Source organism: Echinops telfairi, unplaced genomic scaffold (assembly GCF_000313985.2).
Source record: "Echinops telfairi isolate 266 unplaced genomic scaffold, ASM31398v2 ScPeMD7_14;HRSCAF=57, whole genome shotgun sequence".
NCBI classification, from domain to species: Eukaryota; Metazoa; Chordata; class Mammalia; order Afrosoricida; family Tenrecidae; genus Echinops; species Echinops telfairi.
This window is the reverse complement of record NW_022103911.1, coordinates 6674926-6688258: the sequence shown is the minus strand read 5'-3', so window position 1 is coordinate 6688258 and position 13333 is coordinate 6674926. Positions and strand designations below refer to the sequence as shown.

Here is a 13333-nt window from a genome sequence, read left to right as displayed (position 1 = left end):
CTAGCTCTTTCCTCTATTTCCTTTGACTTTCCTCTTGTCCCACTATCATGCTCAGCCTTCATTTGGGTTTCAGTAATTCCTCTTGCTTACATTAATTACCCTTGGTCACACCCTACCAGGCCTCCTACACCCTTCTCAACACTGATTTGGATCACTTGTTGTTCTCTTGTCCCTGGGTTTGTTAACACCACTACCTTTCCCCCCACCTCTCTCTCCCCTGTTCCCCCGGAACTGTTGGTCTGGTTGTTTTCTCCTCCAGATTGTTCATCCAGCCTATCTTATTTAGGCAGAACTGCGGAGATAATAGCATGCACAAAAACAAGACAGAGCAAAACCAAGCAAAAAAAGAAACAACAAAAAGCCAATGACAAAAAAAAAATTAACAAAAGAAAGGCTTGTAGTTCAAGAACTGTTTGTTGGCCTTTAGGAGTATTTCCCGGTTGAGTCTGATGGGGTGCTAAGCCCTGGCCCCCAAATCTATTTTTAGTATTCCTTGGGGACTTCGTTGCTCTGTTTGCCTTGCTGTTCTGTTGCATGCCCTTAGTGCTTTGCCTCAATTTGGTGGGATCAGATTGGGCACACTATTGGCATTTTTAACTCCCTCCAATTCTGGAAACTTTTTGCATCTATTAGTAGTCATAAGGAGGAAGATGTAGTTTTCAATTTGTATAATTATTCAAGACTCCAGATTTCAAATTTGGATGACACATGATTTGCCAATCCCAGTTAGGCTAGTAACTATTTGATGCAAAATTGCTTTTGTATAATAGTTTACTGAGTTGACCTGAAGTTAGCTCAATCACTTTGTGTATATGTTTCTATTGCTACACAAGCAGAATGCGGGTGAAATGAACTAGAAGGGAACTATGTCTATTGGTAGTGTTTCTACTTTTCCAAATGTTTCTTGTTACAAATATTTTCCAGTCTTTTAATCTGTATTTAGTTTGTTTTGTATTTATTTAATCTGTATTTGTATTTTAATCTGTATTTAGTTTGCTGTGCTCTTGAAACCCATTTTCTTTAGCTCTACCCCAAAATTCAGTCTGGCTGAAATCATTTTGGAAATCCTTTTTCATTCTTCTCAGAGCAAGACTCTGCTTCAGATAGATCAGAACTATACCCAGACTCTGGCTGGTGGGTTTCAACTACCGCTGTTGTGGTTGCAGTCTGGTTAGCTGATATGGAGCTTCAAAACATTCATAAAAAAATTAAATTCAGAGATTTCCCAAAAAATTCCTTGAAGGCCCCTCCCATGTATGTGTACTAGGAGCCAGGATGGCACACGGATAAAGCTCTCCACTGCTAAGCGAAAGTCACCAGGGGAAAGGCCTGGCAACCTCCTATAGCAAAAACTAGGAGAAACGCCTAGCAAACACGGAGGGCAGTTCTGCTCTGCCACGTGGGGTTGCTGAGTTTAAACGGACTCTTGGACAGATAGCAAGAACACCCGTGGGACCACGACCCAAAGAAATTTAACAGGAGATGAAACATGACATACCATCTGGAAGACAACGGACACTTGCGGCACCGGCTCCCAAGAGGCGAAAGTGGTCCAGTCAAAGAACAAGCACAGCCGGCGATTGAGAACACTGTTCACAGCACCAGTTTTGCAGGGGATGCTGGGGCACTTTGCTTGTTGACTTTCCAGAGGGCCAAAGAGTGCAGCATCGGCTCAAGTGGGCCAAATATTTAGCAGAAACACTCCCGGGAGTCCTTCTCCAACTCAAGTCCCCTGCGCATTCCTTTATTTTGTGAATTTCTATTAGAAACCATTTGGTACCCACTTTGCAGTATTAATTTGGCCCTGATTTATTTTCTAACGCCAAAATATCTTTTAAAGGTATTCGTTCTTCTGTAGTAAATGATAGGGGAAAGACTGCATTGATATGGTTAAATTTCTGGGACACACAACTCTTTAGGATGGACTAAATGACTAACACCATTGCTCTAAAAAGTACTTTGAACTTGATGGAACTTGAGAAATACATTTTATATTTAAAAACTTGTATTTTAAAAAAACCCCGTATCTTTAATTTTTTTAATTAATTGAGTCTCCAAAATTAAAGGCAATAAAATATAGTTGAGTTCATTAGTAACTTACTTTAGAAAGGGATGAATTAAATAAATCAAAAGATAAAGTAACTTATCACTGCATTTATTATTTTTTATAAAATGCATTTGCAGAAATGTTTCATCAGAAACTGGTGCTACAAAAATAAATATAAAACAAATATACATTTTTACATATGTTAACTTGTAACATAAATACATTTTATTTACATGTTTAAAATGAAAAAAACTCCAGCAAGTTTTGATCATGATTCTTAATATGTCTGAAATATAGAAAAATCATAAAACTACAAACATCACACATTTACTTGTGATTTTGCATTTAGGAGATTGTTCCATACAAATATATGAACAGAATAAGTTTGGGGGCAAGTTTTAAGAGCAGAGTTAGGTTCCCAATTAATTTTTATCTGTGACTAGTATATTTTATAAGCGACTCAATGTTTCATTCTGCTTTGTTCTCTGATTTGAATAATTTAGTACAGATAAAAAATCTCTTTAGTAGAAAGGCTTTCTGAAAAAATTATTAAATAAAAAGTCAATTTACTTGAAAGCCAAAATGTTATTTATTAAGCTTATATATCTATTTAAGGAGCTTTAATTAATGAAAACTAGGAGTTGGATTAGCAAACATCAAAAGAATGGAAGATAGACACTGTAATTTCTGCTTGATGTATTCTGGTAATTTGTCATTTTCGCCATACCTAAGTGAGGCAAAAAGAAAATCATTAAAAACTTAATCACTTGGTTCATATGAGTACCAGAAATTACACATACTTTTTAGTGATTCCTCAGTGACAAGAGATTCTACAAAAAACTTTTACAGAATCTCTGGACTAGCTATCTATATCAAATGAAGTTTTGCAGAATCTACCAAGGGAATGAGCTTCCAGGGAATAACCTGGTTACCAGATTGGAGAGATGAGTACAGTAAATTAAAATGATCACTCCGCCTTGAATGGCTAAAACACTGTCATTGATCGCCCTTTGTATATACTTTCAGCTTGATCTGGGTGTTTTTTGTTTTTGTTTTTAATTTTTTTTCCAGATTGGGGGTTATCTCTATTGTATTATTGTTGGTAGTGCTCTTGACTCTATTATTTACCTTTTTATGTTTCTTGGTTATATGAAACCCAGGCTGGGTAAATCTATAGAAACAATAACTAGAATAAGCATTCCTGCGGGGTACAGCAGGGGAAGAAGGGGGTGCTGGGGAGCTGATATCAAGGAGTACAAGGAGGAAAATATTTTGAAAATGATTGTGGTAGAGATTGTACAACACTGCTTGACATGACTGAACTACCGAATGGTAGGATGTCTGGATTATGTTCTTTTTTTTTTTTTAAACATTTTATTAGGGGCTCATACAACTGTTACCGCAATCCATACACACATCAATTGTGTAAAGCGCATTTGTACATCATTCTCAAAACATTTTCTCTCCACTTAAATTCCCAACATTAGGTCCTCATTTTTAGGATTATGTTCTAATAAAATGATTTGAGGGAAAAAGTTAAGCATACTGTTTGTTTCCTCTTAAAATAGACCAATATCTAAATATATTTAAATAATAAAAAACAAAAATTATATCCAAAACTTGATCTGGGCTTATCATTTTTAAATAAAGTGAAAATCTAGACTACTTTTTAAAATTAAAGGCCCTAATTCTAAAATACTAATCTAATCACACTGCAAATATATATTTATTAAAGTGCCAATAATTTTCAAATAATACCAAGTAAAATTTGAATATATATCATGGAAGCACAAGCTCTACTCATTTTACGTTTGTATCCACCCATATTCTGGAGCATTTAAAAGAGTTTTGAATAAAGCCTCTCACTAGCAGAGTAATAGTTTTTAAATAAGGGCACTGCAGATAGACACATTTAACAGCAAAGACAATGTCTAGATACCCTCAAATTCTATTTGCCAAGTATTTCCTCTATAATAACCATTTCTCATCAAGTAGCATGTTTGTACTGCTATCATCAGTATTTTACCTCTCTTCTATGGACCGAAACATCGAAACCTCATTTTTACCACTGTGCCTGACACATATTTTAATATCAAATGCTTACAAACATTAATTATTTTATATTAGACCATGGGACATAGTCTTCCATTGGGAAAATAACTAGTTTTTACATTAAAAGGCAGATTCCTTATTTCTAAATTCTTTTAAATAAACCTCTTTTAGAAGTCTATCATTTCTAAAAAGGGGTCAAATCACCAACCTAGTTATTAAGCTATGGAATAATAATTTTACAAAAAACCAAGACACTTGTTGAGTGGATGAGCCATACCACTTGCCCTAAACCAATATAGTCAAAATACATATTGAAAGACCACATAACATATAACTCATAGAACAAAGAATTACACTTGACTAGCATTTAAGAACATACCTAGTTGTTTGACCATTTGGTGATGTGTAACTGATGGAAGACACTCCTGCCTGCACGACCAACTGGGATCCATCATTAAATTGAACCCATACAGCTCCACTAGTTAACTGAAAAAAGAGTTTGCATGGAAAATGAAGATGTAGTAGAGAATTTCAGGTTCCTAAAAAGTACTTTTTAAAACAAATTTGCAAAAAAAGAAAAACACCTTCCAAGTAACTTCAAATTTGGGACGGTGATGATAGTTGTGGTTAGGATACTCATTCTTTTTAAGATTACTCATGTAATAAGTAGGGCACTATAACATTAAAAATACAAATCCTTTTTACCATTAATTTCATTAAGATATCTATCTGGTAATTTTTCAGTTTTTCATAGGCTATTTCTAGCCAAGAAGAGATTGAGGAAATCATCGCAACAATTTCTAGAAACAAGATCTACTTATGCCACACATCTTTTCCTGTGCCCAAGAACTTTTACATCTTAGCTTTGGAAACTGGCTCCCATAACTTTAATATTTAGAATGTCATTCCAAATAAGGTGGTATATAATAAAGTAAAAAAGATACAGACTCCACAGTCATCACACGTTAATTTACACTTAAATTCTACCAATTTCAAGAGTGCAGGATTACGTACCACGGTTTGTCAGTTTGTTGCATGTAGTGGATTGGGCGCTGGTGTGATAATGGAAGCTCTGCCAGTGGTATTTCAGATACCAGCAGGTCAATCATTATGGTCTCCCAGTTTCCCTTTGTGTACATTCATAGTGCTTATTTTTATCATATTGTGTACATTCCACATTCTGACTAATGGATGTTTGTACCTGTCCACCCATGGAAAGTTTCCAGCAGAGCTTCCAGACTAAGACAGATTGAGAAGGAAGACCTTCTGATGTACTTCTGAATATACTGGCTACTGAAAACCATAGGGGTAGCAATGGAACACTGGTATAGTGTTGAAAGATGAGTCCTCAGGTTGTAAGGCACTCAACATGACTGAAAAAGTGCCGCTTCCTCAAGAAGAGTCAACATTAATGCCACTGATGGAGGAAAGCTTCTGGGATCTTTATTTGATGACGCGAGATGACTCAGTACAAGAAGACACAGTTGCAAGCATCCATTAATAATTGGAATGTGGAATGCAAGAAAATTGGAAGTTGTCAAACATGAAAATCCGTAAGATCAGTAACCTAAGAACTAGGAGCAGAAATGGCTGGTGAAGAGCATGTGACACTCTACACTCGTGTGGGTTACTGTGCCGGGAATGACAAACAGTGACAGCACAGCCATCACCAACACGAGCATTTCAAGAAGTCTCCTGAAGTACAACGATAACTGTGATAGGATGGTACCTATACATATACAAGGAAATTCAGTTAATCTATCAATCAAATTTGCACACCAATCACTAAAGCTGATGAAGAAATGGAAGAATTCTACCAACGCCTTCAGTCTGAAATCTATCAAATATGTGATCAAAATGCACTGATAATTATCAGTGATTAGAACAGGTAAATGTTGGAAACAAAGAGAAGTACTGGTTGTTGGAATATAAGGGTTCGAAGATATGTTTATTTAAAGCTAAAGATTGTTTGTTTAAAGCTAAAGATTGCAAGACTAAATTTTGCAAGACCACCAACTTCTTCATTGCAAACACCTTTTCTCAACATAAACGGCAAGCTATGCGTGTGAACTTCACCGGACGGAATACCTAGGAATCAAACTTTGGAAGAAACAATTGGGGAGGTTCGTTTTGATTGCCAAGACAAGGCCAGGTGCCTACTTTGAAACAGACTATCAATTGTTCATATGCATGTTCAGGTTGGAGCTCAAGATTATTAAAACAAGTTCATGAGAGCCAAAATACATCTCTGCACATATCCCACCTGAATGTAGAGACCACTTCAAGAAGAGATTTGATACAATGAACACTACTGAAGAAAGATATAATGAGTTGTGGGATGACATCAGGAATACCATACACAGAAAAAGGAAAAGGTCAGTAAAAAGGCAGAAATGAAAGATAAGGCCAAAGTGGATGTCAGAGAATCCGAAACTTGCTCTTGAATGCAGAGTGGCCACAGCTAATGGAAAAAATGATGATGACGAAGAGGTGAACAAAAAATTTCAGAGGGCAGCTCAAGTTGACAAAGTAAAGCGTTATAATGAAATGCACAAAGACCAGGAGTTAGAAAATCAAAAGCGAAGAACACTCAGCATATTTCAAACTAAAATAACTGCAGAAAAAATTCAAGCTTTGAGTCACAATAAATACTAAATGTTGTGGGGAAAATATTAAATGATATAGGAAACATTAAAAAAAAAAAGGAAGGATAAGATGATACCAAGGGCTCAAGTAGAAAGAAAATGTTTTGAAAATGAAGGCAACATTTGTACAAAAGTGTTTGACACAATGGATGGATGGATTGTGATAAGAACTGTATGAGCCACCAATAAAATGATTTTAAAAAATATGGAAGGAAAATGCTTTGAAATTGATTGTGGTAGTAATTGTACAATAGTGCTTGATGTGACTGAACTATGAAATGACCTATCTGGATTATCTCCGAATAAAATGGTTTGGGGGAAAAAAGATGGAATACAGAGTCACTCTGCCAAAAATAACTGATCAATGTTCAACCATTTCAAGAAGTAACGTATGATTAAGGACTGATAGTATCGAAGGAAGATGTTTCCAAGCTACACTGAAGGAACTGGCAAAAAAGCAAGGCTTCAGGAATTGATAAAATACCAATAAAAATGCTTCAACAAATTGATACAGCATTGGAAGTGCTCACTTGTCTATGACAAGATAGCTACACGATCAATCAATAAGCAAAGATCCAAATTTCCATCCAATCCAAAGAAAGGGGATTTAATAAAATGCAGATATTGATATCCATGCTAGTAAAATTGTGCAGAAGATAACTGAAACAGGATCCTGACAAGAAACTACTAAAAATTCAAGTCAGATTCAGAAGAAGTAAAGCCAGAATGTTCCTTAGAAGAACGTACTCTGGCTTTTCGGCGACTGGGAGGTTCAGTTGGACCGCCGTCGTCGGACCTCGTTGCCCCCAAGCCGCTAGTCAATAAAGTGATTGGTTCGCAAAAAAAAAAAAGAAGAAGAACGTACTCTGGACATTTTATTAGAGAAATGAGTCCCCGGAAGATTATTGTGCTTGGTACAGTAAGGTCTGCAGAAAGAGGAAGACCTTCAAGGAGAGGGGACGACAGCATGGCTGCAATAGTGGTCTTGCTCAGGCATGGCAATGGTGGTAAAGATAGGGCAGGGTTGGGCAGTACTTCATTCTGCAGCACATACGGCAATATGAATCGGAACTGATGTGTAACACTTAACAACAAGATTACTCAAGTCAATTGATCATTATGAGCCCAGATTGCCTTATCTCCAACAGAAAATATCTTCTACTTCACTGTTATCTTGGGGTATAAAGGAGACAATATATATGAAAAACATGGCAAATATTAACATCTAAACAAACCTTTTAAGTTTGAAAATTGTTGTGACCTTAACTTATATACAAATGCTTTCCTGCCAAAAACATTCTTCTAGTAATATTTAAAGTGCTCCTGACATCACTTTGTAGTCTTTACCATTAGCCGTTATTATGACTTCAAACTTTAAAATACAAAAGGTAAATGTGTGCCCTATCAAAAAGCCCAGGGGCACAATTATGTGCTCAGTTACTAGCCAAAGGTTAATGGTTTGAAGCCACCAGCTGTTATACAAGAGAAAAATGTGGCACTCTGCTTTTGGATATAAAAATAATAATTTATAATTTCTCAAGGGGTTATGAGGGGGACAGGGAAGGAAAAAAAAGAGCTGATGCCAAGGGCTCAAATAGAAATTAAAGGTTTAGAAAATAATGATGGCAACATATGTACAAATATGCTTGATACAATAATGTATGAAATGTTGTAAGAGCTGTAAGAGCGCCCAATAAAATGATCTTTTAATGAAAAGGAGATTACACCTTTGGAAATCTTGCTGGGCAGTTTTCTTCTGTCCTACATGGTCGGTGTGAGTTGAAAGTGACTGTAATAATGGGACTGGTTTTGTTAGGGACGCTCTATCAATTTGTTATTATCAATATCCAGAATTTTTCACGCATGTGAAAAATAATACATTACAAGGTTTACTGATATAAGCAATTTTAACAATGGTGGAAACATTAAAACAAGGAATCTTAAAATGATTTTTTTTAATTATCTAATTACTATGGAAACCAAAACAAATTCATAAAGAAAAATGAATTTTTCTAGGAACTTCTCACCTGTGTAGCCCAACCAACGTTTTTCACAAAAACAGATTTCAAAAGCTGTGCTGATTTGGGAAGACAATGTTTTAAGCTAGAAGAAGAGCTGTCTGTTCTAGAAGCTGCAGCTGTAAGGTCACGTTCTTCATTATTGGCCATCTATAAATAGTAAAGGACAGGAAGACATTACTCCTCAACAACAAAAAACAAGCAAACAAATAATTTCCACAAAAGCTGAAGCTAAAATTTTAATTTAAAAGATATTTTAAAGATTATTTTTTAAATTAGAATTGAAAATTTTAAGCTAACAGCTTGTGTGATCCAAAGATGACAAGTACAAAATTCAAACATGACAAAGGGAAAAGTATCAGAGTTTAAAGAGTGAACACCTCATTTGTGGAAGGCTTTGGAGGACAGTGGGATCCCAAACCCATCTGCAGCTATCTAGTTAGATGAAGCAGCTGGCCGATTCCCTCTAGCCACAGGCAAAGTCTGGAACAGCCTTGCTATCTAACACAGGTCACTGTAATCCCCATGAGGTGGATCAAACTTGATACTCGGCCAGCTGACCTCCTCTCGACCCAACCTGAATTTGTTCTAGGTGCAAGGGTCTCTTGCTGGACCCTGCTTTTTTGGTTTTGATGCAGGTCTTTTCTTTCCTGCTCACTGTGGGAGTTTTACCTTTATATTGCTAAGGTTTTGTCCTAACCACTTCATTTAGTGTTTGTTCTTTCTGAAGCACAGAAGGAGTGGATGAACAGAGATAATACCTGATGCAAGGGTTTGGAGGGGATGTAAGGTGGGGGGTAGGGACATGGGGAGGGGGAGGGAATTTTGGGAGTAAACAGTGAAGGCAGGAGGGGGAGGAGCACTAGAACGGAATATGATTACACAGCTCATTTTAGGTGATTTAGTCAAGAGGGAGAACAAAGAAAGAAAACAGTTTGAAATTGCGTGTGGTAGAATAACTGCACAATTCTCCTTGACACGATGGAACGACTGAATTGTGTGATGTGGATTATGTGACAATAAAACGGCAATAAACGAAAAAATTTAAGTTAGGCTAAAAAAGGCACTTAACCATGGAGAGAGGGCTAAGAAAGGAAGAAGGCTACAAAGAGGAAACAGAAAGGAAGACGTGACGGCACATATTACGGATGGAAATGGATCAGCTGAAATAAATATGTATAAACTGTTCATTATAAAACTCATGAGCTGCTCTCTCAGCCTTCAGCTAAATCACACGCAAAAAGCTTAAAATAAAAGTAAAATATAGCTACAATATGGAAAACTAAACAGAAACAGAATGTCATCAGTTTTTATTTTATTACTTTCCGTTTTCCTTCAAAGTATAACTTTTTTCACAGCCGCAGTCATAGTATGTATGTATGTATGTGTGTGTAAACATACACCTATTTCTTTAAAGGTCCATTTTTCATCAACATTGCTAAATAGTAAATAGTCTTTAGTAGCCATCACTATCGTGAATTTATTAAGCAAAAATATGCTATTTAATTGTGTGCCTACAATTAAATTCAGAAAATATATATTTACCAGTAAAAACAATATACTATTATTATATTTAGCTTTGTCCCCAAGGGTTTAGGCTAGGTCTCAGTGGAGCAACATTTAAGCTAAGATATGAACATTTACCCTGAGACCAGAACAATCAGATGATGCCTGTCTATCACTATTGATCCTCTGATCAGGGCCACAGCACATGGGCCCTGACAGAACAGGAAAAAACACAGAACATAACTCAAATTCTAAGAAAGTTCAGACTTACTACTGAGATTAGAAGACTCCCTGAAACACCCTCTAAACCTTTAACTAAAACCAACTCAAGGTCATATTTTAGCAAAATAACAGAATAACACACAAAATAAAGGATATTACTCATGAATCAGATTCTCGATTAAAAAACCCAAACCATCTCTATCAGTGGTTCTTAACCTGTGAGTTGCGGCCCTTGTGGGGGTCGAACAACCCTTTCATAGGGGTTGGCCAATTCATAACAGTAGTAAAATTATAGTTAAGAAGTAGCAACAAAAATAATTTATGGTTTGGGGATCACCGCAACATGAGGAACTGTGTTAAAGAGTTGCGGCATTAGGGAGGTTGAGAACCAAAAGGCCATCAAATTATTCTAAAGCAAAGGTGAGAAGATCCTGGGCAGGGCAAACAGAGCACTGGACACTGAATAACTAGGAAGCAGTTCAAGAAAATGTTGACATATTGTGGAAAATGTTTTAGCTTAAGAGCAATGAACAACTCACATAGAAACTGCCAAATGGGAAGCTAACATGGACATTTTCTCCGAAAACAAAATAAACTATTATTAAAAACCAGATCTGATTTATGAGAAAGAATTAGCTATATGAAGTTATGGAGCCAAGGGAAAAAGCGTTCCAGGACAAGCCCAGAGGGTATGAAAAGGCAGTCTGACTTGTTTAGAGAACTACAAGAGGGCCATGGAGGTACAAGCAGCCAAAATGCGGGGTAAAGTGACCAGGATGAAGCAGAAAACTAAGTGGGGCCAAGGTAAGTAGTTTTAATTTCCCTTGAAGGGCATTAGGCAACTATTGAGAGTTTGAAGTCAAAAGTTTCATGAATTTACTTACCGAAGGACTAAGTACTGGTGCCTGTTTTACAGATGTAGCGCTATGCATCCTCACTGTATCTCTCATTGAGTAATCTGGGTCCACAGGTGGTGATAAGGACTTAGGTGAACTGGTACTTCCAGGTTTCCTGAAAGAGAAAGGAATGTTAAAATATGTTTCCTTAAAGTTTTCAATTCACAGAAAACAAAAGACTTGTTAGAAAGAAAATATTAAACTACTTTTTCAAAAAAATTCTATAAAATATTTCAAATATTTACCTTCCTATAATTATTGGGAAAAAGGGAGCACTTCCATGTTTCCTTTCCTCTTCAGAAATTACAGATTCCAATGCTAAACAAATACGGTGACTCTGTTCCAAAAGAAGCGTATTTTCCATCATTATTTCATTCATGCCATTTATAATCACCACTAATTTGAATAAAAAATATATTCCATGTAGATACACACCTCATTGGCATGGTCCAAATACACTGTCATTTCCTCTTTCAAGCTACTAACTTCTCTTTCACCTTTCAAGGTGTAAGACTTCCCAGTCTTCTCAATCACATGAATCAAATCTTCTGTTTTGTGTATTTTGGCTCCTAAAGCACACAGAAAACTTCCCTTTTATCATTTCTTTAAAAGTTCTATATTCGTATGCTTTACCAAGCATTACATTAGGGCACATCCATGAAAACACCCTTATGCTCAGTACCACGTCCATCAGGTTGGCTCCCATTCACAGAGACACCACGTAGGGCTTGGGAGATGTCCGTAACTCTTTCTGGGAGCACACCAGGTCCTCTCTCTGCTGTGGAGCAGCCGCTGGGGCTGTACTACTGACCTTGATGCCAGCAGACTAATGCCTAGGCTGGAGTGCCACCAGAGCTTCTTTTATAGTACTGAATGACCATTAATAAAATGAGGTTCTCAAAGTATTTACTATATACGCCATCCTTTTTCCCCCCTACATATTTATGGCTTAAGCCTGATAACTTGATCCCATTAAAAAAATTACTGCCGCAATACAAAAACATAGTTGAAGAATCGCCACAATATGTATACTGTGTGTTCCATAAAACAGGGAGTTTTACAGATTAAAAAGTTAATCATCTTTATGGAATATATTTTAAAAATATGATTCTCTGTGGTGCAACCTGACCTTTCCCCACTTTTGTAATCCTCATATTTTGACATATGTTCACTTGAGTTTCAAACAGGAAACAGGATTTAATTATTCATGTTATTTTTAATTTTCAATCTGATGCCATGAAACTACAGTCAAATTGGAAAGAGGAACGATATATAGTGTATATTAAGTTCTTTTCAGGAAGGGATAAATAAAAATTTTAATCAATCGAATTTGGTAAATCACACACTATACCATATAATTACTATGTACAGCTATATACACACACCACACACACACACACACACAACAGACCGGCTGTATCAATGAAAACAAAGCCTCACAAGGACTAAATTACAAAGTAAAGGAAAAAAATAATTCCCATCCCTAGATGGAACTTACCATCATAAAACCAAACTTCAAAATCAGCACCAGGGGAATTCTCCATCAAAATACATTTCGCATATTTTGTAAAATAGGTGATTTTGGGAGATTTAGATCTTACAAGCTGAACAAATCTTGAAGCATATTGATATTTTTTCCAGTACTTTTCTAGAGGGATAAATGCAAAACTATATATAAGATATTGCTGACATGTCATATATATTCCATAAATATACTTTTAATATTTATTTCTACTTGTCCCCAAACATTAAGTTGATAAGTTTGTAATCCCATTATAGAATAAAAATGTCAATAAACCTAAGTTTATAAATTCCAAGGAAAAATGACGGCACCATAAAAAAGTTCCCAAAGAAATATACCATTAAATATATGCAATGACTAGTATCAGGAGTATTTCAAATTTTCCTTTTTTGAAACCACTGATTCCAGATTTTGATTTAAGGTAA

The 13333-nt window shown here is 36.1% G+C and overlaps 1 protein-coding gene across 1 annotated transcript in view; it reads right to left on the bottom strand.

Moving 5' to 3' along the window:
* Positions 1–2617: 2617 nt before the first annotated feature.
* The window catches only part of PLK4 (polo like kinase 4), a 28814-nt gene continuing 18098 nt past the window's right edge, over positions 2618–13333 (bottom strand). Inside the window, exons 10-16 of the mRNA XM_004711861.2 lie at positions 12885–13034; positions 11822–11955; positions 11632–11723; positions 11375–11501; positions 8772–8912; positions 4479–4585; positions 2618–2774 (exon numbers count right to left, since the gene is read on the bottom strand). Coding sequence (XP_004711918.1) covers positions 2672–2774; positions 4479–4585; positions 8772–8912; positions 11375–11501; positions 11632–11723; positions 11822–11955; positions 12885–13034 — 854 coding nt within the window. The 3' untranslated portion in view covers positions 2618–2671. The remainder of the gene's footprint in view (positions 2775–4478; positions 4586–8771; positions 8913–11374; positions 11502–11631; positions 11724–11821; positions 11956–12884; positions 13035–13333) is intronic.